Source organism: Mya arenaria, chromosome 15 (assembly GCF_026914265.1).
Source record: "Mya arenaria isolate MELC-2E11 chromosome 15, ASM2691426v1".
In the NCBI taxonomy this organism is placed as follows: domain Eukaryota; kingdom Metazoa; phylum Mollusca; class Bivalvia; order Myida; family Myidae; genus Mya; species Mya arenaria.
This window is the reverse complement of record NC_069136.1, coordinates 19,020,599-19,042,494: the sequence shown is the minus strand read 5'-3', so window position 1 is coordinate 19,042,494 and position 21,896 is coordinate 19,020,599. Positions and strand designations below refer to the sequence as shown.

Below are 21,896 nucleotides of genomic sequence, written 5' to 3'. Positions count from 1 at the left end.
CAACCCTAACTGAAGTTATTCAGTTCCAACCATTTTTCTATTTTTAGTAAAAGTGAAATTGACCTTGACCCCAGCCGCCAAAAAGCAATCCCATGAAATGTCTCTCTGAACACTTCCTAAATACCATGTTAAATTAAGATATGTCAACCTTAACTAAATTTATTAAGTTTCAACCGTTTCTCTATTTTAAGGAACATTGACCTTGACCTTGAACCCAAAAGACCTTTACGCAATCCCATGAAAGGCCTCCATAAACTCTTCCTTAATACTAAGTTTAGTAGATATATAAACCCTAACTAAAGTTTTTCTGTTTTACTGCTTTTCTATTTTAATATAACCTTTAATATAACCTTGACCTTGATCCCAGTGCATCTTCAAATGAAGTATCCATTAACTTTTCCTAAATACAAGTTTAGTCAAGATATGTCAACCCTTACGAAGTTATTAGTAACCGTTTAGTAACAGTGACATTGACCCTAGGGGCCCCAAACTCAATCCCATGAAAGGTCTCCATAATTTCTTCCTATATACAAAGTTTGGTAAAGATATGTCTACCCTTATAAAAGTTAATAAGTTCAGTTTTTACAGCTATTGGCTGTAATTTAAATACAGTTGAACTAAGTAGCCTCAAACTTGCTTACATGTAGGTCAATTTTCTCATTGGCTCGAACTGGATGTGAAGGACCTATATCTTCCTACTGAAGGTAAACATTCACGCTTGGCTCGATTTTCCCGAGGTATTTTCGCCGGTCTCTAGGAGCCAATTAAGTTTGATTGTACACAACAAAAACAACAAGGATTTCATAGGATTTTGATACTGGGCATGTCCACGTAGTTTACAATATAGTATACAAGGTTTATAATGTTTCATTTGGCTTTTCAAAGTAAGAGGCTTGGTAACTTTTTATAGACAAGGAAATAAAGCATAGTCATTTTTAAATCTGTTAAATAACAACATTGTCATAGCACAATGCTTTGGTACAACCAAATGTCAAACAAAATCGCTAATATTTCTCAAAACAAATCTCAAAATTAAACTTTGTACAACTCAAAAACAACCTAGGGCCTAAAATACGTGTGTTTCAAGGTTACCCGACCCAACCTATGAAAAAGGCGCGGATCTTACCTTTTTTAAAGCCTGCGATTAAAAAAGAACATTTATCTTTTTTTAAAAGTGTGTTTAATATGTCGTTTGAAAAGCCTTACACTGAAGATTACTCTTACAGCCTTTTTCCCATTCATGACAATAACGTTCTATCATAAAACCCAGTACAAAAATAAAAAAAACACACTAACCTACTATCTGTTGTTTTGGACAAGATGTACCCTAACCAACCATTTTTGTTGCCTAATAAAGAAAACAAACTGAAATAATACTATTATAATGCATAGTGGCCCAGTTTTGGGAATGTCAAATTTTCTCTATGTCAAACTATTTCTTATGTCCCAACAACTTTGACATTACCAGTTTCGTCTGGTTTGTACTTAAAAAGTATTGAAATGGCTTCTATGACATAGTAAATTAAGAGGTCTAATAAAAATCCAAGATATAGCTATATCATATATGCCATATCCCCCTGTGGGGGGAAAAATCCCCCGGAATTTCGACCCATCCCCTGGTCCCCCGCCGGGGGATCCATATCCCCTGGAATTAAAAAATAAATAAAACAAGAGATGTTTGTCAAACATTATGCCCCCTGAGCGCCAAGTTGCCAGAAATATTTGGACAATTGAATGAAATATGCATGGACTGAAATGACAGCTGATTTGTCATTGGATGCATATGAGGCAGGTCATCTACTTATGATAACTTAAGAAGGCAAATAAATGCCCAACTAAAATAGTAACATAAAAGAAAATCATTTCTATACAAACATTTATACATCAATCCCAATCATCTGTGCATGCATTAAAAAAATATGGACAATCAGAAAACCTTTTTTCAGCTTACAGTCACACTGACCTTGACCTTTGACCCACTGACCTCAAAATCAATAGGGTTCATCTGCTGGTCATGACCAATAAGCCTACCTAGTATGAGGTCCCTGGGTCAAAGCGTTCTCAAGTTATTGATCGGAAACCGTTTTTCATGTTAAGGTCACACTGACCTTGACCTTTGACCCACTGACCTCAAAATCAATAGGGTTCATCTGCTGGTCATGACCAATACACCTACCAAGTATGAGGTCCCTGGGTCAAAGCGTTCTCAAGTTATTGATCGGAAACCGTTTTTCATGTAAAGGTCACACTGACCTTGACCTTTGACCCACTGACCTCAAAATCAATAGGGTTCATCTGCTGGTCATGACCAATAAGCCTACCTAGTATGAGGTCCCTGGGTCAAAGCGTTCTCAAGTTATTGATCGGAAACCGTTTTTCATGTTAAGGTCACACTGACCTTGACCTTTGACCTCAAAATCAATAGGGTTCATCTGCTGGTCATGACCAATACACCTACCAAGTATGAGGTTCCTGGGTCAAAGCGTTCTCAAGTTATTGATCGGAAACCGTTTTTCATGTAAAGGTCACACTGACCTTGACCTTTGACCCACTGACCTCAAAATCAATAGGGTTCATCTGCTGGTCATGACCAATAAGCCTACCTAGTATGAGGTCCCTGGGTCAAAGCGTTCTCAAGTTATTGATCGGAAACCGTTTTTCATGTTAAGGTCACACTGACCTTGACCTTTGACCCACTGACCTCAAAATCAATAGGGTTCATCTGCTGGTCATGACCAATACACCTACCAAGTATGAGGTTCCTGGGTCAAAGCGTTCTCAAGTTATTGATCGGAAACCGTTTTTCATGTAAAGGTCACACTGACCTTGACCTTTGACCCACTGACCTCAAAATCAATAGGGTTCATCTGCTGGTGATGACCAATACACATACCAAGTATGAGGTCCCTCGGTCAAAGCGTTCTCAAGTTATTGATCGGAAACCATTTGGTATTCCGACCGACCGACCGACAGACAGACAGACCGACCGACCGACCGACATGTGCAAAACAATATACCCCACTTTTTTCAAAAGGGGGCATAAATATGGACAATCAGAAAACCTTTTTTCAGCTTACAGTCACACTGACCTTGACCTTTGACCCACTGACCTCAAAATCAATAGGGTTCATCTGCTGGTCATGACCAATAAGCCTACCTAGTATGAGGTCCCTGGGTCAAAGCGTTCTCAAGTTATTGATCGGAAACCGTTTTTCATGTTAAGGTCACACTGACCTTGACCTTTGACCCACTGACCTCAAAATCAATAGGGTTCATCTGCTGGTCATGACCAATACACCTACCAAGTATGAGGTTCCTGGGTCAAAGCGTTCTCAAGTTATTGATCGGAAACCGTTTTTCATGTAAAGGTCACACTGACCTTGACCTTTGACCCACTGACCTCAAAATCAATAGGGTTCATCTGCTGGTCATGACCAATAAGCCTACCTAGTATGAGGTCCCTGGGTCAAAGCGTTCTCAAGTTATTGATCGGAAACCGTTTTTCATGTTAAGGTCACACTGACCTTGACCTTTGACCCACTGACCTCAAAATCAATAGGGTTCATCTGCTGGTCATGACCAATACACCTACCAAGTATGAGGTCCCTGGGTCAAAGCGTTCTCAAGTTATTGATCGGAAACCGTTTTTCATGTAAAGGTCACACTGACCTTGACCTTTGACCCACTGACCTCAAAATCAATAGGGTTCATCTGCTGGTGATGACCAATACACCTACCAAGTATGAGGTCCCTCGGTCAAAGCGTTCTCAAGTTATTGATCGGAAACCATTTGGTATTCCGACCGACCGACAGACAGACAGTTTTTCATGTTAAGGTCACACTGACCTTGACCTTTGACCCACTGACCTCAAAATCAATAGGGTTCATCTGCTGGTCATGACCAATACACCTACCAAGTATGAGGTTCCTGGGTCAAAGCGTTCTCAAGTTATTGATCGGAAACCGTTTTTCATGTAAAGGTCACACTGACCTTGACCTTTGACCCACTGACCTCAAAATCAATAGGGTTCATCTGCTGGTCATGACCAATAAGCCTACCTAGTATGAGGTCCCTGGGTCAAAGCGTTCTCAAGTTATTGATCGGAAACCGTTTTTCATGTTAAGGTCACACTGACCTTGACCTTTGACCCACTGACCTCAAAATCAATAGGGTTCATCTGCTGGTCATGACCAATACACCTACCAAGTATGAGGTTCCTGGGTCAAAGCGTTCTCAAGTTATTGATCGGAAACCGTTTTTCATGTAAAGGTCACACTGACCTTGACCTTTGACCCACTGACCTCAAAATCAATAGGGTTCATCTGCTGGTGATGACCAATACACATACCAAGTATGAGGTCCCTCGGTCAAAGCGTTCTCAAGTTATTGATCGGAAACCATTTGGTATTCCGACCGACCGACCGACAGACAGACAGACCGACCGACCGACCGACATGTGCAAAACAATATACCCCACTTTTTTCAAAAGGGGGCATAAAAATTAAGGTTGACAGTGGAAAGCATCAATAATATTATGAGTGTGAAATTCCATGAAGGACCATGATGACTAAGTCCAGAAATTATTGTTATTTGAGTGTATTTCTGTATTTATTCTCATATTATAAATGCAGATATTGCGCAAGTTTTCGCCGCGTAAAAATCCCCTGGTGTTAATATCAAAATCCCCTGGAATTCAGACCAATATCCCCTGGGAAGCTTCTCAGAAATATGGCATGTATGCTATATGTCAAAATTATGCTGCCATACAAATGTAGGTCACATTTATTCAATTGACTGTTATAGTTTAATATATCGATAACTGTCTTTTTCACACTCTTTCCTGCACAATAATTATTTATGCCTTGTAACACATGTTTTTCTCTCTCTTTTTTTAAAGGAAAACATACAATCTTAAAACACAATAACTCAAATATTCTTGAGATGTAAACTTGTTATAAATTCTCATCAGGGCCTCTCACTCTACTTCAGGGAAAGGGGTCGAAACCCTTTTAGGGGGGTATTTTAGCAATGGGTGGGGAGAATAATTTCATGATCATCATTTTAACCTCATTAAATACACTTTTTCGAAACAAATCAACACTATAAACATACTAGTACTAATTTAAAAAAAAAAAAAACATGACTGAGTGCCTCTATAAAAAGAATCAAGAAAATTTTCAAAATAGACAAAACTACCTTATTTACACCAAATTAAAGTAAGAAATTTTGCTGAACAAAATAAGCAATTAAGTATATTAACCTTTAGAAGTCTGGAGAAATCTGGGCCAGGCTTTACAACTTGAAACGATTGTGAAAAAGACTCGTTAATGATTTTGGACCAAAAATTAGTTTTCCTGGTATTGCATCTTAAAAGCCTTATTTTATCATTATTTTACTCCATGATATCAAAGTTTCATAAAAAATACAATTTAAGTATAAAAAGGATTTTGGTTTTAGTTGGGCGGGAACCCATGCTGATAAATTAAGAAAAGAATACAAAACGGTGCCTTAACCACTAGGCCACAAAGACCAAAAGTGATGATGTTTTGACAATACATTGAAAACATAACATGATAATGTCAATAAACCAATCACACAACAACAAAGCTGCTAACTGCATAATTAACGCTTATGAAAATTGTGGTCCTTAAAGACGATATTTGAGAAAATACCAACATTGGCTGAAGGGTTCCAGCTTTTGGTTTCTTATTTTTAACACTCCTAATGATAACTCTTTATTCATACAATAAATGCATTAAATATAAAAACATGAGCGAGCCTCTATAGTGGAAATAAATGGAATCGTACAATGCTTATTTGTGGGTGGAATACCTACAGTAGTGTTGGGAATCGGTTCCAATTTTACAATCGATAATCGGTTCCACTCGAGTAACCGATTATCGATAGTACAATCGTTTTTTTAAATACTAGATAAAACCTAAAGTGAAGTTTCATTCATGCACATTATTAAACTCTTAATCATTATATGCATATACGTTATGTCTATGATTGAAGTAATTAAGTGTTATATAAAAAATAGTACATTTTTACTTGCTCATTGTGGCTTTCATCTGCCATTTTGATCAAGATAACATCTGAACACTTGCTTATATTTTTTTTTTTCTTTTTTTTTTCGATGATTGATTATAACCAAATACAATCGATTGTCGCCGATTTCAGGCCCAACCAATCGATTTTCGATTATAATCACTAACCTACAGTATGATTATAATAGGCCAAAACCAGATCAAGGTCCAGAAGACTAAAAAGTAAGGTATATTAAGCAGTTTTACACAATATTAAAAAATATGTACTGGTACTGGTAATTATTATACTAAAAACATTCATATAAAGGTATTAAATAGTGTCATATTATTTTTAAGAGAATAAATGAAAACATAACAACATAGTGTGACCTCTGATATAAAACAAAAACAACGAACACATGAATTTAACATGATATGTACAGAAAGGAAATAAAATATGTACTTTCAATGCTATAAAAAATCTTACAAATATCAAATAATAACAACCCATGAGTATTACAGGATCCTACCAGAATATTTTCATAATTTCAAACACATACTATTACCTTATAATAATCAAATTAGAACTCCATCATGATCCTACAAGGATAATTTCAAAATTTGAAACACACCATTAGCTATAATCAAATTGGAACTAAAAATTGACCACCATTAAAATCACTTCCTCTTTCATTCTGTAATACAGTTTGCAATAAAAAAGAGCTAAACTTTTACCTTAAACAAGTCCTCATTATTAGGAAGTCTAGCATGATCCAGGTAGTAAAGCATTATCATTAAGCTACCAAAATTTTCTCCAAACACAAACTTAAATGTTCTCATTTATTCAACACTCATCACTAACATCATCAGCCGTACCTTCCAGTTCATCCATGTATTCTTTAAAAGCATTCTCAAGATCTTCTTGCTCTCCTTCACTTAGTTCTTCATTATCAACCTCAGAACTTTCAATCGCAACAGGTTCAGTTTTAATCTTTTCAATAGCTATTGACTCAGTTCTGACATTTGTAATTGTAACTGGCTCAGTTTTAATACTTCCAAAAGCAACTGGCTCAATTTTAACTCTTTCAATTGCTATAGGTTCCATTGTAGCATCTTCAACATCAAGTGGTTCAGTTTTAACAATTACCGGATGGCTAATGCTAACATCTCTTTCCTGAACACTACCTGTTTTTACAGAAACTACACAAGAATCATTTTTGGTACTAGGGCATCCGGTGTTGCTAACATGGCTGATATCTGTACTTGAAGCATTTTTACTTGCACTTGATTTTCTAGCTTCTTGCTTATCATTTCTACAAACAGGAACTTCATTAACAGCTTTCTTCCTATTAGTACTTTCTCTCTCTGATTTCCCAACAGTCCCACTATCTGGATTCAACCTAGTAGTAACAGCCACCTTACCATCCGTGTTATAACACTGGTCCATTATGTCATACATAACTTTTTCTGACTGTTTCCCAACCGGGGGTGGATCTTTGGCGGTTGACGTCACTTTTGGTTCCTCTTGAAGTCCAGGCCCTTTCTGTTTGACTCGATTGCCAAACTTGGGTAGATTTTTGTTGCCTGATAAACCAGGCTGGTTTCCTTTTGACAGATTGTCTCCCTTGAGCATTTTGTTGCCTGACAAGCTTGGCTGATCTCCCTTGGACAGATTGTCTCCCTTGGGCATATTTGTGTTGCCTGACAAGCTTGGCTGATCTCCCTTGGACAGAATTTTGTTGCCTGATAAGTCTGGCTGATCTTCCGTGGACAAATTGTCTCCCTTAGGAAGAGTGTTGATGTTTGCTTTCGGTGTGTGTGGAACAATGCCTTTAATTGGACTAGGATTGATAGTGCCATCCCTGGAATATAGGAACTGATACATAACAACATTAATTCCAATCTGAAATAAGTATATTTAGGCTATACTGATAAAGCTTAACTCAAGCATACTTCTTCAAGCATTTTTTTATTGAATTTTATTCCACAGCAGGAGAAAAAAATCAATGTTAACATTTTTTGGTTTTATTTCAAACACTTCTTGACACGCGCAAAAATTGAATACCCATAATTTATGCTATAAGTACTGATCACAAATGTTTTAGGAGGGTCAATATCCACCTACCCTCCAGTGAACCTAGCAACCTTCATCTTGACAAGTATATCTGAGAGTGCGTGATATGATAACCGACCGTCCCTGATGTCCTCCATCAAGAGTTCCACTGGCTGTCGCCCATCCTCAGCAGGACCCTGTAAAATTGTCATGACATTTTTAACAATATGCTGATTTGAAATTCTCTTGAGTCTGTTTTCTGGGAAGAAACAGGATTGATGTCATTTTTCCGAGGCAGAGAACAACTTCTAGTGAGTCTTTTAGGTGCGAAGTGGACACAGGACTAAATCCGTTGTACCAGCAATAACCATAACCCTACCGGTAGTTTTCTCTAAATCTAGTAATGAAAGACATCAATTATTAACATAATATTAATATTTATGGTGTACATTATCAAATCAATACCTTGATAATCACATGATCACAAGTCAATCTATTAAACACAAAAAAATAATTTCTATTTTGTGTATAAAAATTAGGTTAAGTGACTTAGCCATGAAATACATATAAATACGGGTATAAAATTTTGCCCCCCACAAAAATTGTATTTGTCGGGGAAACCATGGACATATTATATGGACCAATGCTTTTATCATTATAATATATTATGTTGGTGGTTAATCATACAGTCGAAACCCAATGGCTCAACTCCTTGGGAGCGGCGAAAATATTTCAGAGTCTCGGAAAATTTGAGCCAAGCCCTTGAAGCGGGAAACCTTACATTCAGAATAAAGAGATTGGTCCTTAACATTCAATTCAAGCCAACGAGGAATTTGAGCAAAGTTAGTACGAGCCAACGGGGTTTGACTGTACATAAAATAATTAAGCAGTACTTACCTTACAGACGACAAGTAACGATCCCTCCAGTGACGGTAATCTCGTCATAACTTGCGCGATGTTGGTTGGCCATGATTTCAACTGGTCACATGGCTCAACATTGGCGAGCTGAAAATTCAATGTATTAAGTGAGAAATACATATGTTTACCATTTGCAGACATAAACAATATATTGCAAATTCGTAAGTGTAATACCTTTATTTATGGGCAGTGTGTTACATAAGAAAGCAGCATAAAATTAATTCATTTAAGGTAACCATGGACTCTCACAGCTGTTGGTGTACCAGGGATTCAAGTCAAAGCAAAGTAAAGGTGCTATTGATCCTTTTGCAAGTCTTTTATATTCATTTATATGTACATCCTACTGTTTTGATGCAAATGTTCAATCTAAAAACAGTATTTATAATATAACTGTAAAATACAGTCTGATGTTAAAAGCTCTCAAACCCGAGTTCCGGATTAATTCTGCACTTTAGAGTTCTGGCCCCAATTTTTCAAAACTTCTTAAGCTTAACAGGCTTAAGTAGTGTATTTCAATTACATACATGCCATATTTTCTGGAGACCATTCAGGGGGATTTGTTCAAAAGGCTGAAAATTCAGGGGGATTTTGGTTGTATTCAGGGGGATTTTTTTAGCAGGTCTAAGTTGGCGAAATTTTAAAGTATTTTTAGACGCAAGTATGAAAAAATGTATTCACATATAGTTTGCTTTGAAAACCTCTTAACTTTTTCATTATACAGAATTATTTTATGTCATGATTTATCATATTTTTATTATACACTGTCATGTCATACTGTAACGCAATTGCAGAACAAAATACGTCATTGGAAAAATATGTTTTCGAGACAATTAAATTAAATTAACCTTCCTCCAAAGTCTTTAAAAAAATTGTGCTTAATTCTATCAGCTTTGATGACTTTTAGACAATAAGAGAATAGAATAAATATTATTAATTTCTTCCTTCCAAAAGAGTAATATTTCTTTGCCTTTGATAATTACTACATATTAATTGATCACTTGTTGTAAAAGTTTCCTTTTGGAGAGTTTCACTCACATACTGTGGTTTCATTTTGTCATTATTGCCTGATGTAAAATTTAAAAAAAAAAAAAAAAAAATCCAGGGGATTTTTATCTCCCGCCGGGAGATCGGGGAATGGATCGAAATTCCGGGGGATTTTTCCCCCCGCCGGGGGATATGGCATGTATGCAATTAGCCGAAATACATAATTAAATTGAATTTTGATGAATGAAAAATTGTTAATTGTGATTATCATCAAGATAATTCCTATCAAAAGTATAAAACAAAACTCTTGAAGAAGTTAATATTATGAAATTAATTTTTAAAAAACAAAATTAGTGAGTTGAGCTTAATCCTGTTAAATGGGACTTAAGAAGTTTTGAGAAATTGGGGCCTGGAAAACTGTTGTGACAATACTGGTATCATGCAATATCATTGCAGTATGTCACACCACGATCATGCTAAATCAATGATTTGCCATACTGGTCGTGGAAGTTCTGTGGGTGGGTGTTTTGGGGCGAAATGATAGCCTTACCTTACAAGTGCAGATGTCCAGGTTTTCCCATCGCATCTGGTACACTGGTTCAACATCCCGCAATTCCTTGTATGAGCAGATAATTTCCGTATCATAGTCTAACAGATACACCTGAAACAATATTATTCATATTCTAAAAAATAAACTGGCTGTTCACAAATGGTAAAATCTTATTAAATTGGCTATGACACAAATCTTAAAGAACAATTACAATATTGGCCCATTGTCATGTAAAGTATGCTTTTGACAATCATCAAAGGAGGTAAGTAATGCTATAATTTTATATTATCATTTTTTTAAAAGACCAATAACATAACATATGCATTAAATATGTTTATTAATAAATGTCGGGGTTACCGCTTGGGAAAGGTCAGTGAACTGGGGGCTTAAATTACTCAAAAAATACCTTGTAACTCCGCGTAGATCGAAAAGGACCCAACACTTCCCCTCGTGCAAAAACTCCTTTGCCATCGTAGTAAACCACGCATCTCTCAGATTTTTTCCAGTTCCCTCTTGCATTCGGATTTGGTTTATTTTGCCTTTTGTAGAACACATGGATCATTTCGCAAAGGCTAAAAACAGAAAACCGTAAATATCATACATGTACATAATACCGCATAAATATACATGTCATAAACATGGTTTTATTTCCATTGATGCCCTCTACTCTCTGAAAATTAGGTAACATAAACTTTAGGTTTAATTAAAATAATTAAAGTACAATTTAATAAATCAGATGTGTCACCTATCGAGAATTCTCATAACTTTCTAGTAACGGTCACCATGACCTTGACCCTAAGATAGTGCTCACCTACTGACCATTACCAAAGTGCATACCAAATTTAAAGACTGAAGACCAAGTCAATTGAAAGTGAAAGTGTGATGCTTTAAGTTTATTTAAAATGATCAAACTACAATTTCAAAAATCAGATTTGTTGCCTTTTGAACACTCATAATTTTCTATTAAAGGTCACCATGACCTTGACCTCAAGATAGTGGTCATCTACTGACCATGACCAAGGTGCAAGTTTAAAGACTCTAGACCAAGTCAACTGAAGATGAAAGTGTGATGCCCATGATTCGTATGAATGAATTTATGTGACTGCCATGCTTCATAGGGAACAAAAAACACATACAAAAAAAAGTTTGCCTCTTTTATCAGGAAAAAAACAGACATAAAAATATTGTAAATAAACTTTTTGTCTGTCTTGGCAGTTTGATTGATGGTTGAAATTTCAGTTAGTTTGAAATCTTTAAGTAGGAGAAAAGGATCATTAATCAGATATGGTAAATATATGTTACTCTGATGTGATAAACCTGACAGCTGAAGGACTGAAACCATGTTGGCCATCATAAGGATTGGGGAGCGCTTTAGTGCCCCAATCTGGATCAAAGGGGAAGAAGCACTTTGCCGCAGAAGCAAACTTAGCTTTTTAGAATGAGGTAACAATTTGAAAAATACTAACAACCAAAAGCAACCAGTCAATATTTCAGGTCAAAAACCGACGAAAACATTTTGTTGTCCCTGGAGCCACAGAAATCTGCAGACAAATTACATCCCTGATGTTACTATCATCTGGTGTTTATCTCCAATAAACGGAAGTAATTAAGCAAGAACATGCCCACAACATGTTCATTCATTGTGGGTTCTTTAGTGATAAAATTACTTTGACACGAAAAATGTTGGCTGCTTTAAGTATGATTGTAAAGCAATGTGGCTGGAATATGCGATGTGTATGTTAACTAAATGCAATAGACCTAGTTCTATCCAGATCAGAGTTGTGAAGCAGACATGACCTTTGACTCCGTAGTGTGACCTTGTTCTTGAAGTAAAAAGACAAATAAGCTCTTAATATCAGTGCGAGTATTTTCAAGCTTTGCAGATTATCAAGCAAAGACAAAGAAAGGTCAGCCATATAAGTGACACATCTAAACCTCCTCCTCAAAGCAAAACAAAGCAAATCGCTTTACTCACTAGCATACACGATATTTTGTTGCATCGTTATCCACTTACCGTTCCTTGGTGAGAGCCTCCACAAACTTGACATCGAAACTTTCTGGACTCTCTACATTTACCAGCTTCACTTCTTGTGCACGACTGTGAAAAATCAAATGAGAATACAAACAGGGACCATCTTATTGACGAGCGAATCATTATAATCATAATAATTTTTTGTTTGTAACCAGTTATATTTTGATCATTTGCTTAATGTAAAATCAAAGAGGCCATGGGAGACAACCTCCCGTAGAAGATCGAACCCACAACTGCAAGAGGTGATCACTTATATTACTACACAATTCTCACTATAACAAATAGTTAATATTTCTTTCAATGGGATTCTTTTCTTTACACTATTTAAAAGTAAATAATCAAATATTATAAGTGTAAATTTTTATTATTTTTGTAAATAATAAGAATCAATATTGCTACTAAGTTTGAGGATCCTAGGGGTAAGTCTTCTTGATATATTGGGCAAACACTATTTCATTCAAGTAAAAGTCACTACAACCTTGTTCTTGACCTTACTGACCTAAGAAAATCATTCAGATTCATCTTTGGGCATGATCAATAACATCTGGTTGATGACCTTAAAATTCAATGTGTCACATATTTTAAGCTAACACTGTTTTATAATAAAGGTCATCCTGAGCTTGACCATTGACCAACTGACCTCAAACCGAAAACCTTATTACTTGTCATTACCAATATTCCTACAAAGTTTGAAGACTGTAGGATCAAAAGTTCTTGAGACATTTCGCGTAAAGCGTTTTTCGAGTTAACTTAAGGTCACAATGACATTGAAATTTGACTAACTAAACTTAAAATTCAGTAAAAAACATGTACTTATCATGGTCAATCCTATTAATGGTCAATCCTACTAGGTTTGAGGATTGCAGGATATATTGAGTGGGAACAGATTTTGGATATAAAGTCACCACAACCTGGACCTTTGATCTGCTGCCATTAAACATAAAATCAAAAGGGGTCATCTCCTGATGATGGCCAATGCTTGAGGACATCAGAAGTTACTGATCAGAAACATTTTTTCCCTCAATAAAAGTAACTACATTGTATGACCTTGACCTTTGACCCATGGATCCCAAAATGTGCACACAAAATTTGAAGACAAGGTCCTTCAAAGTTATTGCTTAGAAACAAGTGTTTGACAAAAATGACAAGGCAGGACAAAGTGGAGGTGGACACTTAGGGGGCCGCAATGATCACTACAAGTGGTAATTACAATAATGCTCAGGCACCCTTAACAAAAACTGTAGATTGTAAAAAAGTAAGGTCCCTTTTTTGAAATGGTGTTGTCAGGTTTTGTATTCCTTAAGCCATGATGAGCATAATGATATACATGTACATCACTTTCACCAACACAGTTCAGTTTTCCTGTATTTTTTGCAATTTAAGTTTTGAATTATTAACATGATGGAATCTTGAATCTACCAATAGAAAACCCATTTGCAAACTACATTTCATAAGCTACTAAGCCCTTACAGTTTCTTCCTACGATTAACAATTCCCTGGCTGATGCTCAAGGTAGGTTTTTCTGTTGTCTGCTGCTCCATTGTCTGCTGCTCTATTGATTGTGGATTTGTAGGTGGCTGATTCTTCTTACTTCCTGTTTGCTTTACATCAGGCCTTAAAAATAATCAATTATACTGAACATATTGTAAAGAGTATTGAATTTTTCATGAGTTTAAGATTTAGGTTTCATAGAGATCTTGATACTGTATGTTACCGTAATATATATTTCTTACCAAACAGAAATAGTAGCTTTTTCAAGTCATTATGTTGCATTATATGAACTTGGCAGATGCATGCTCAGCATTATTTCACTTGTTGCGTGATAAAATCTGTTTTACATGTTGCTGTTAACAGAAACTGATTTTACTTTTTTTCATTTCAAAGAAAAAAGACTTGTCCCCGTAATGTCCTCTGGGCTACCAGCCCTATGGCCATAATGGACATCTTCGGTTGATAAACATACTGGCACACAGCAACCAAATATAAACCTTTACATGACATTTTTATTTTAAGGTTAAAAACAAACTGAAATGCCTCAGAGTGCAATATCCGATAATACATTTTCAGACTACATGACAAAAAATGGTACATGTAGTAATACCACAATCATGATCAAGCAAGCATTTGTATAGGCTATCCCATAATATGATGAGAAGCCTCAATCCTTCAAGTTTGGGTGATCCCATAACTAAATGACAAGCCTCAATCTTTCAAGCTTGTGTGATCTCATTACTGAATGAGAAGCCTCAATCTATGAAGCTTGGGTGATATCATTACTGAATGAGAAGCCTCAATCTATCAAGCATGGGTGATATCATTACTGAATGAGAAGCCTCAATCTATCAAGCTTGGGCAATCCCATTACTGAATGAGAAGCCTCAATCTATCAAGCTTGGGCAATCCCATTACTGAATGACAAGCCTCAATCTATCAAGCTTGGGCAATCCCATTACTGAATGAGAAGCCTCAATCTATCAAGCTTGGGCAATCCCATAACTGAATGAGAAGCCTCAATCTATCAAGCCTGGGCAATCCCATAACTGAATGAGAAGCCTCAATCTATCAAGCCTGGGCAATCCCATAACTGAATGAGAAGCCTCAATCTATCAAGCCTGGGCAATCCCATAACTGAATGAGAAGCCTCAATCTATCAAGCTTGGGCAATCCCATAACTGAATGAGAAGCCTCAATCTATCAAGCTTGGGCAATCCCATAACTGAATGAGAAGCCTCAATCTATCAAGCCTGGGCAATCCCATTACTGAATGAGAAGCCTCAATCTATCAAGCTTGGGCAATCCCATAACTGAATGAGAAGCCTCAATCTATCAAGCCTGGGCAATCCCATAACTGAATGAGAAGCCTCAATCTATCAAGCCTGGGCAATCCCATAACTGAATGAGAAGCCTCAATCTATCAAGCTTGGGCAATCCCATAACTGAATGAGAAGCCTCAATCTATCAAGCCTGGGCAATCCCATTACTGAATGAGAAGCCTCAATCTATCAAGCCTGGGCAATCCCATTACTGAATGAGAAGCCTCAATCTATCAAGCTTGGGCAATCCCATTACTGAATGAGAAGCCTCAATCTATCAAGCCTGGGCAATCCCATAACTGAATGAGAAGCCTCAATCTATCAAGCCTGGGCAATCCCATTACTGAATGAGAAGCCTCAATCTATCAAGCTTGGGCAATCCCATTACTGAATGAGAAGCCTCAATCTATCAAGCTTGGGCAATCCCATTACTGAATGAGAAGCCTCAATCTATCAAGCTTGGGCAATCCCATTACTGAATGACAAGCCTCAATCTATCAAGCTTGGGCAATCCCATTACTGAATGAGAAGCCTCAATCTATCAAGCCTGGGCAATCCCATAACTGAATGAGAAGCCTCAATCTATCAAGCTTGGGCAATCCCATTACTGAATGAGAAGCCTCAATCTATCAAGCTTGGGCAATCCCATTACTGAATGAGAAGCCTCAATCTATCAAGCTTGGGCAATCCCATTACTGAATGACAAGCCTCAATCTATCAAGCTTGGGCAATCCCATTACTGAATGAGAAGCCTCAATCTATCAAGCTTGGGCAATCCCATAACTGAATGAGAAGCCTCAATCTATCAAGCCTGGGCAATCCCATTACTGAATGAGAAGCCTCAATCTATCAAGCCTGGGCAATCCCATTACTGAATGAGAAGCCTCAATCTATCAAGCTTGGGCAATCCCATTACTGAATGAGAAGCCTCAATCTATCAAGCCTGGGCAATCCCATTACTGAATGAGAAGCCTCAATCTATCAAGCTTGGGCAATCCCATTACTGAATGAGAAGCCTCAATCTATCAAGCCTGGGCAATCCCATTACTGAATGAGAAGCCTCAATCTATCAAGCTTGGGCAATCCCATAACTGAATGAGAAGCCTCAATCTATCAAGCCTGGGCAATCCCATAACTGAATGAGAAGCCTCAATCTATCAAGCTTGGGCAATCCCATAACTGAATGAGAAGCCTCAATCTATCAAGCCTGGGCAATCCCATAACTGAATGAGAAGCCTCAATCTATCAAGCCTGGGCAATCCCATTACTGAATGAGAAGCCTCAATCTATCAAGCTTGGGCAATCCCATTACTGAATGAGAAGCCTCAATCTATCAAGCCTGGGCAATCCCATAACTGAATGAGAAGCCTCAATCATGCCTGGGCAGTCTCATAACTTGATTAGAAGCCTCAATCTATCAAGCTTTGGTGGTCCCATAGTTTGATGAGAATCCTCAATCTATCAAGCCTGGGCTATCCAATAACATTATAAGAAACCTCAAAGATGATGGAAATATCATGGTCAACAAAAATATAATATTCACTTACTTTGAAAGTCTTTTCTGCTCTGCAATTTTCTGCTCTGGAAAAGATGATGACACAAGTTGTTATCCTTCAAAAACATGTTCTTTGCAGCTCAGCACAAGTTGTTAATAAATCACACAGATTTAACTGCTTGTCCTATAGTTAAACAAATTCAATTCACTCCTGTATACAAAATGCTGGCCAAACCAAAAGCACTGATAAAACAATGATGTCTACAATCACAGCATGTATGACTGATGTCAACAGTTATCGACAGTATACATTCTCCACCATATCCTCATAAACACATGAGGTATGAAGACAATCTGCCAGATAAGTTGTCGAGTCTTGAGTTCAGCCTCAAGTTATCCAGAAAACTGGAATGGTTGTAAAAAGTTAATTATTCTTTAGAAACCTTAGTTGTTAGAGGTTGGTGAGCCATATCAGTTAACCATACACAGATACAGATGAAATGTCCCCAGTCATTGGTGTGAGCCAAGAATATGAATGGTCTTAGCTACCATCCCAGTTCTACCCAGCATCCACCTGTATGATGTTCTCGACCTATGCCATATCCAATACTTCAAAAGTAATCTTTAACATCAACAATAAAATCCATATTTTCAGCAACTTTATTCATAGCTCTCCCAAAAATCTGCTCTCATAAAATGATAAAACACTGTCCACCAAATGTTTCACAAAAAAGATTTTACCTCCATCCTGTAGACTACACCAATATTACATTTGGGTTATAAAATGCAGATGCAGACTGAGTTCTTTAGGCAGCAGAGGCTCTACTACAGAGCTCTCTGGGACAGCAAAAGCTTTATCACAATATTCTCATTGGCAGCAAAAGCTCCACCACTGAGCTATTCTGGCAGCAAAAGCTCCACCACTGAGCTATTCTGGCAGCAAAAGCTCCACCACTGAGCTATTCTGGCAGCAAAAGCTCCACCACTGAGCTATTCTGGCAACAAAAGCTCCACCACTGAGCTATTCTGGCAGCAAAAGCTCCACCACTGAGCTATTCTGGCAGCAAAAGCTCTTCCATTGAGTTTCTATCGGCAGCAAAAAGTTCCACCACTGAGCTAATCTGGCAGCAAAAGCTCTACCACTGAATTCTCATCTGCAGGAAAGCTCTACCACTGATCTATTCTGGCATCAAAGCTCCATCACTGAGCTATTCTGGCAGGAAAAGCTTTCCCATTGAGTTCTCACCACTGAGCTATTCTGGCAGCAAAGCTCCACCACTGAGCTATTCTGGCAGCAAAGCTCCATCACTGAGCTATTCTGGCAGCAAAAGCTCCACCACTGAGCTATTCTGGCAGCAAAAGCTCTTCCATTGAGTTTCTATCGGCAGCAAAAAGTTCCACCACTGAGCTAATCTGGCAGCAAAAGCTCTACCACTGAATTCTCATCTGCAGCAAAGCTCTACCACTGATCTATTCTGGCATCAAAGCTCCATCACTGAGCTATTCTGGCAGGAAAAGCTTTCCCATTGAGTTCTCACCACTGAGCTATTCTGGCAGCAAAGTCCACCACTGAGCTATTCTGGCAGCAAAGCTCCATCACTGAGCTATTCTGGCAGCAAAAAGCTCCACCACCAAGCTCGTCTGGCAGCAAAAGCTCTCCCACTGAGTTTTCAGCTGCAGCAAAAAGCTCCACCACTGAGCTACATTTGTAATCTGGCAGCAAACCTCTACCATTGAGATTGAGTTCTCATCCACAACAAAGCTCTCCCACTTAGCTACATGTGTATTCTGGCAGCAAAGCTCCATCACTGAGCTATTCTGGCAGGAAAAGCTCTCCCATTGAGTTCTCACAACTGAGCTATTCTGGCAGCAAAGCTCCACCACTGAGCTATTCTGGCAGCAAAGCTCCATCACTGCTATTCTGGCAGCAAAAAGCTCCACCACTAAGCTATTCTGGCAGCAAAAGCTCTCCCACTGAGTTCCCATCAGCAGCAAAAAGCTCCACCACTGAGCTATTCTGGCAGCAAAGCTCCATCACTGTGCTATTCTGGCAGCAAAAAGCTCCACCACTAAGCTTATCTGGCAGCAAAAGCTCTCCCACTGAGTTCCCATCAGCAGCAAAAAGCTCCACCACTGAGCTATTCTGGCAGTAAAAGCTTAACTATTGAGTTTTCATCGGCAGCAAAGCTCCATCACTGAGCTATTCTGGCAGCAAAAAGCTCCACCACTGAGCTATTCTGACAGCAAAGCTCTACCACTGAGCTATTCTGGCAGTAAAAGCTTAACCATTGAGTTTTCATTGGCAGCAAAAAGCTCCACCACTGAGCTATTCTGGCAGCAAAGCTCCACCACTGATCTATTCTGGAAGCAAATGCTCCACCACTGAGCTATTCTGGCAGCAAAACTCCACCACTGAGCTATTCTGGAAGCAAAAACTCTCCCACTGAGTTTTCATCGGCAGCAAAGCTCCATCACTGAGGTATTCTGGCAGCAAAAGCTCTCCCACTGAGTTTTCATCGGCAGCAAAGCTCCATCACTGAGCTATTTTGGAAGCAAAAGCTCTCCCACTGAGTTTTCATTGGCAGCAAAGCCCTACAGCAGAGCCCTCCTGGAAGCAATAGCTCTGCCACTGAGTTCTCTGGACACCATCTCTGCTTTTATGTTGTTAGGACAAAAATATCCCTTATCTTATCATGAATGAGGTGCCAATGTTCCCTGGTGTATTGTGGCAATATGCAGTAAGACCCAATAGCTCTGCATTTCATTTCTTAATTAGACTAAAATCATTGATTTTCTTCATCTGCAATTCTCTTGCACATAAGGTTAATTTATGTTGCTCATCCTGTTGAAGTTAAATGATTTCCATCTGCATTCAACTCCACTTCACATACACACCCTATGATGATTGTATAGGTACTCACCTGTAACCTTACCGAATGAAAAAATAGGTAACAATAGCAAATATCTTGACGTTGACTTAACTATGTTAAACGTCGTCTATTTTCGTCAAATTTTCCTTAATTTGTAAAAGGCAGTTTCTTTTATTAGTCTGCGCCCAGAAGGGCGCCGACTATATTTGATATTACTTTAGAACTTTGCCAACTTAGGGACTAGTTCATAAATTGCAGAACAATGCTTTCAAAAGTTTCCACGTTACATGATAAAATATGAAGTTTAGTATGTTTTATAAAATTTTACACTTTAATTGATAATGAAACCTTAAATTATAATAGCCCTGCTTATCATTTTCAATCAACTCAATCATAACAACTCGGCCATCTGCGAGATAGATACAGGCCGAGGTGTTCCAATTGATATCAACTTCCACCCAAAATAGATGAAGGTTACACGGTACTATCACAATATCCTTTATGTTTGTAAACCTCCTACGCAGTAATCTCCCTTGGTGACGGCAAAAATGCCGAGTTTTGAAAAATTAACCTTGAGCTTAATTGTTTGTTTTGAAAATGTCATTGGAATGAATAAACTCCAGATAATTCCCTCTTGATGTATAGTATTTTTTATCCCCTTTCTATATACTCACATGAGTGAAATATGTTACAAAAACTTATACAAAATATAAAGCAAGGAATTCACATAACATGCCAGTACAAATAAAAGGTGAATTTCATTGTATTGAAATCTATGTATTAGACCACTGACTCTATTTCTTCTGAAGAAACGTATGTATACTTTTGTTATAATTTAGTTTAACCGGAGGATTAGCTTGGGACCCCCCCCCCCCAGAATATCTCTAATTCCGGGCTTAAACTATTGTAACAATATTATTAACCATAATGTCCTTCGAGCATATGTACACCCAACATAAAAACAAATATTATCATTGAAATAATAACCATTTTTGGTTATCTGCATGCACGTTTTTCTTCTAATTTCATTGCGCCGACTTGATGCTATGCATCAACTTTTTTCTTGTCATCTTATTGTCATTCCAAACCTTTGCAGATTCACCAAAAGAGAAAAGATCATCATTGTGCGTTGCTTTCATGAAATTCATGGTTGATATAAATATCTTCCTCTTACCTGGTATGAAAAATCACAGACCTGAAATTTTCATCGTTAACACATAATTTAGAAAATGTATTTAATTTCAATAATACTTACTGATATACGAGACCCTCATTCCAAATGCTTTTTTCCAATATATTACGGCCTTTGTTTTCACCTCGTACACGCTATTGTCTTTCGACGTTTCCTTGTAGATCCTGTTACACAGATTTTTGAAAAGGCCAAAATAAGAGTCTGCATTCTTGGCATTTCTTTCCAGTCCATAGTAATCATTCTTGTAGTGACTCAGCTGCAAAATACACAAAGTAATATTTTAACAAAACAAGCTGGGACAAGAAGAAATATGCCTTATAGTTAATTGTAAAAACATGACAACAGCGAAAATAATATGTTGTCATAGTTTCCTGTGATTAAAAATAGAATGAAGGTACACTTGGTGTACATATTTTTAAGGGCCATGATTTTTGTAAATCACTTTGTTCCTTTTTCGAGAATAATATGTTTGATATGATGCATAAGAATGATAATTTAAAGATTGACTACGAGATCTAATGGTTGTAATATACTTGCATGGCACATGAGCAATACAAGGGCTATGCGCAAAACTCTTGTAATGCTTTCTTTTTCTATGTTTAGTTACAACTGTCTTGCACTTAGCTAGTATATAGTTTTTATACACAATGTTTTCAAGAAGCCATCACTCAAGATACATGTGAACATTTTATGAAATTCGTAATATTAGAGCACCATAGAGCGAACGCTATTCATTGCATGTTGATTTTTCAGTCTAAGAAGGGGCATACATGAAACAAAGCTATTATTCAAGCCAGAGTTATGGGCCTTACTATACATGTGAGTGTTGTCTCTGGCAATATTTGTAACAAGTTTCATTCAAATATCTCCAATGGTGTTTGAGTTATGGCCAAAATTTAAAGTTTTGCAGGTCATGTTTAAAGAGTGTAAGTCATCATCAAGCACATTAAAGCTGCACTCTC

At 37.5% G+C, this 21,896-nt stretch overlaps 1 protein-coding gene across 3 annotated transcripts in view; it reads right to left on the bottom strand.

The window, feature by feature from the left end:
• Window positions 1–929: 929 nt before the first annotated feature.
• Window positions 930–21,896, bottom strand: part of LOC128218801 (uncharacterized) — a 65,844-nt gene continuing 44,877 nt past the window's right edge. Inside the window, exons 28-37 of one of the 3 annotated variants that reach the window (XR_008258468.1) lie at window positions 20,998–21,190; window positions 16,925–16,958; window positions 14,035–14,178; window positions 12,547–12,630; window positions 10,939–11,104; window positions 10,533–10,643; window positions 8,978–9,085; window positions 8,153–8,277; window positions 3,111–7,889; window positions 930–2,846 (exon numbers count right to left, since the gene is read on the bottom strand). Coding sequence is in view for 1 of the 3 variants with exons in the window: in XM_052926497.1 (XP_052782457.1) it covers window positions 6,872–7,889; window positions 8,153–8,277; window positions 8,978–9,085; window positions 10,533–10,643; window positions 10,939–11,104; window positions 12,547–12,630; window positions 14,035–14,178; window positions 16,925–16,958; window positions 20,998–21,190 (1,983 nt within the window). In the remaining 2 variants the exon portion in view is untranslated. Of the gene's footprint in view, window positions 7,890–8,152; window positions 8,278–8,977; window positions 9,086–10,532; window positions 10,644–10,938; window positions 11,105–12,546; window positions 12,631–14,034; window positions 14,179–16,924; window positions 16,959–20,997; window positions 21,191–21,896 lie in introns of all 3 variants that reach the window. The other 2 variants (XR_008258469.1, XM_052926497.1) reach the window with 2 other exon arrangements.